Genomic DNA, 4258 nt, shown 5'->3' with positions numbered 1-4258 from the left:
AGGTTGAAGTTAAGTCTAGACTATTTTCCTCGTGGGAACGATCCCAACCTCACTAGTTGGGTTATTTACTTGACACGACCGCTTTACTTCTTATTTGAGAAGTAAGTTTGAGCGTATCACATGTATTTAAAAAATTTAGATTGTGTTCGTTTGGTAATCTGAGCATACTGGTAGTTCTACAGCTTGATGGAGTGATTTTTGCGGTATTTTTCTCAATTTAATGTAGGGGTTAGTATCCAATCCTTATATCGTCATTTTCTCATGATTTCTTCATCTTGTTTTCTTTCCTTATCTCTGTAATTCTAGGAGGAAATTCGGATTTTATCGATTTGGACTCAGTTTTTGATGAAAATGTATATTTAGATTCTTATATTATGGATAAACTGATTTTGACATAAATTTGTTCGTTCATCAATTATTTTCATCATGATAATCGTATATAAGCTTGAGAATTTGGATTTTTCCCTCATATAATTAAAATTTGATAAATCAAGGATTTCGAGGTCAATTTTAACTCCATTTTTCATGAAATTTCATATTTGAACTACCTAAGCACAGTAAGATATTTTTCATAAAAATATTCGAATTCACATCGAGTTCGAAGTTGAGTATTGAGAGTTTTTCTCATAAACTTATATTTAAGCAAAACTAGTATGCATACTCGTGCATTGATCGGATAAATTTTTTTTTTATTATTTTAAATTCATAAAACATCAAAAATTTTAAATATATTTACATATTTTTCACCTTTTCTTTAATAACTCCTAATCACTTAATTTGTAATATCTAAGTAATTTAATCGCCTATTATTTATTTCACTTTTAATAAAATAATTTCCAATTCTCTGAAACGTTATAATATATGAAATCTCTTTTATACCATTTTAATTTTTAAATCTCTATATATTCTATAGGTTTTGGGGTTCTAAAAGTAAAATACAATTCATTTAATTTAAGTATAGTATATCAACCTAATTTGTGTATAAACAAACTTGAATATAAGAAATCACTTGTGTACCATTTTATTTTTAAAACATTTGTACATTTTATAAGTTTCTAAATTTTAAAAGTAAAAAATAATTTTTTTAAAGTAAAGTATATCAACATAATATATATAAATGAATTACTTTATTTTTAAGTAAAGTATATCATTTACCTCTCATATTATAATAGATAGATTAGAGTTTTGATCATGATTTCGACTTTTTTTTAATAGAATTTTCATTACTGAGTTTCAAAATCTTTGGCAAACGTAATTTATACAAATTTTCAGAATTATCCTTCGTGTTCGGAAATAGAATTTTAGGGCTCGATTCTCAAAATCATTAATATGAGTGTGGTTAGTTCAAAATTTTACTGTGATTACTTATCTGATAGATCACATTGATTTTGAATCCCAACTAAAGGAGAAGACTCAAGTCTTGAATTGAATGTTTATTATTTGAGACAAGTGAATTTCTTAACCCTTGTTAACTGTTAACAATCATGTATTTCCTTGTGTTATGTATTGAGGAGTGATGAGTCTTGATAATGAGTTGGTTTGTTGATACTGAATGATCTTAATGCTGAAAAAAAAAGATAATAAAAGGCAACTTGATTATATTTGTTGTGTGTTGTGTTGAGATGACTTGAAAGGTCTATTGATTCATTGTTGATATTGTATCACAATGGTGTTAGTGTGAATTATGCATTGATATAAAAATGATTACCTCCTCATTATTTGTGTGAACATGCCTATTTACATTAGTTTTGAGATACAATTGTGACAAGTAAATAAATAATTATAAAATTTATATATCTAATTTATTAGTTCAATTTAATTATTTTTACCATTGTTTTTTTTGTGAAATCGAAACCAAACTAAAATAGTATCTATTTTTAAAATTTAAAATTAAATCTAACCAAATATCGATTCTCTTAATCGATTTGATTGGAATTGTGGTTCTATTTGATTTTTTAACTATAACTATGAACAACCATAATTATCAGGATTGGTTATCACGTTAGAAATTATTTTTATACTCTCTAAGAAAATAATAAAAGATATGTTTTCAGAAAATATTATTAATTCATCAACCAAATACACATAAAAAGAAATTCTAAAAAAATATTTTCACTTACCAACCAAATCAAAAAATAAATTATTTTCCAAAGAGACATGTGTGTAAGAAATCTTTTATCACGATAGAGCCTCACACAACTTTTGACATGTGGATCGTGAGTCAATATTTGTACTTTGCAAATGAAGTCAAATGAAACAAAATAAAAATAAAGATAAAATTTATGTAGTACAATAAAAATGGAAGGAAAGAGAGTACTATTTACCTCCTCAATTAGGATCTTTACCTATCAATCTAAACATTCTAAAATAAAAATACACCATTATTGATCAATTACTCTCTAGAGACCGTTCAAATTTTGCTCAAGTAAAGTTGCAAATTATATAGATCGATGAACATATTTCTTTTACTCTCTTTGTTCTCAGTATTCTTTATATTTGTAGAATGATATTTTCTTACTAAAATTTTAAATAAAATAAAAAGTTGATTATTAATAACCCTCATTATACATATAGATAAATATATTTTATACACATCTTGAAAGCAAAATATTGCATTATCTTGTGCAAAATACTCAAGATTGTGTGATACAATAATTTGTGTAGACTTTTGTGTATAATTCATTGTTTTCATAAATGATCTTCATGCTTGGTAAAAAGTTCCTGCAAATATAAGATATTAGTATTTATAATTTCAAGAAAGTTTGCATTCAAATTTGATAGTGACCACATATTTTAAATTAAATCTGAAATAAATTGTGTAGTAAAATAAAAGGCATGTATTAATATTTTTATGTGCTAATTAAGGTAATATTTGAAAGATACAATTTTGACTAATATAATTTGTTTCTTGTACAGATTCTGCTTTAAATCATATATATTATTAAAAGCATGAACAAAAAATGTGCAAGTTGAATTACGGTTTTATCCCTTCTATAAATTATTATAAAATATTTAAATATTTAATTATATAAGTTTAATTAAAATATTAATGACTGTTAGACTTTCTAAGATTACTTCCTAATTAAATATCTAATTTATTAATATTTATGATCAATAATAATTACAAATTTTCTTTTTAAAAAAAAGTATCTACCTTAAGTTGCTTTTATTTTCCTCCTCTCATAAATGATATACTCATGTGGATAAAGTATTATTTTTTATGATAAATAACAAATTTAATAATTTAAAGGTGCAAATATGTAAAATAGAGACACACACATTGATAATATCCTCTTGATTAATATTAAAGAATGACTCTAGCTTCACAAATTTAAATTCATTGATGCTTAATTACGTGATAAGAACTTTAGTTATTTTTTTTACATGATTTGCTAACTTTAATTTTCTTTTTTCCTATTCTTCATTTATTTATTATTATTTTCCAATAACGTATTCAACTTTTATACTCTTAATATCCATAACTTGCATCCTTTCATATTCCTAACCTCCAAATATTTACACTAAAACTTTAAGATGTCTTTTGATTGCTTCTATTCTATCGATATAAATTCAACTTTATGTCATAAAACCCCTACCAAGATTATTAGGGTATTATTTTTAATCTATAGTTAAAGTAAATGAAGAAGACTCATGAATTTTGATAGGATACGGAAGGAGTCGATAAGAACTCAAAGAGTTATGTACTAATTTTGTACTTATTTTTTCATCTATAATATATACACAGTCTTATCAAAATGATGTCTACATTGTATTTTTTCTTAAATCTGTTACTGTTTGTCTTTTTTTTTTCTCTATTAGACTTCTTAATTTAGTTTTCTATGAATGTTTTACTGCTATAAGTTTTTATTCTTATTTTATAATTATTAATTTTATTATTCATTACAATTTACATATACATCTCCATGAAATTTTAGTCATTCTAACGTATAGATAAAAATTCACATGAAACACACGTGTGAAGCACTTGCTCAGAAACTAATTTTAAATTATGGAGAACGTACATGTTGATAAAGGGTCTTCTCTTCAAGAAGGTAATATGTAACGACCTGTTTAGTCGTTTTGAGCAGCAGATTTTATTTCTGGAAAAACTGTGTGAGTCGACGGAACCCACGACGGACCGTCATGGGCACGACGGGCCATCGAGGGTGTATCGTTCCAAAAGACTTAGACTTCTGAAATTTGGGTACTGGAATCGACTCTCTGAACTTGGCGACGGACCTGCAGGACGAACCGTCGT

The 4258-nt window shown here is 25.7% G+C and overlaps 1 protein-coding gene across 1 annotated transcript in view; it reads left to right on the top strand.

Moving 5' to 3' along the window:
- The first annotated feature begins 4009 nt into the window (after positions 1-4009).
- Positions 4010-4258, top strand: part of LOC107025103 (protein FAR1-RELATED SEQUENCE 5-like) — a 9083-nt gene continuing 8834 nt past the window's right edge. The window contains exon 1 of the mRNA XM_015225961.1: positions 4010-4050. Coding sequence (XP_015081447.1) covers positions 4010-4050 — 41 coding nt within the window. The remainder of the gene's footprint in view (positions 4051-4258) is intronic.

The sequence above is a fragment of the Solanum pennellii genome, chromosome 7 (assembly GCF_001406875.1).
Source record: "Solanum pennellii chromosome 7, SPENNV200".
Classification (NCBI taxonomy): domain Eukaryota; kingdom Viridiplantae; phylum Streptophyta; class Magnoliopsida; order Solanales; family Solanaceae; genus Solanum; species Solanum pennellii.
Note: the sequence above shows the minus strand (reverse complement) of the source record. Positions and strands in the feature narration are given on the sequence as shown.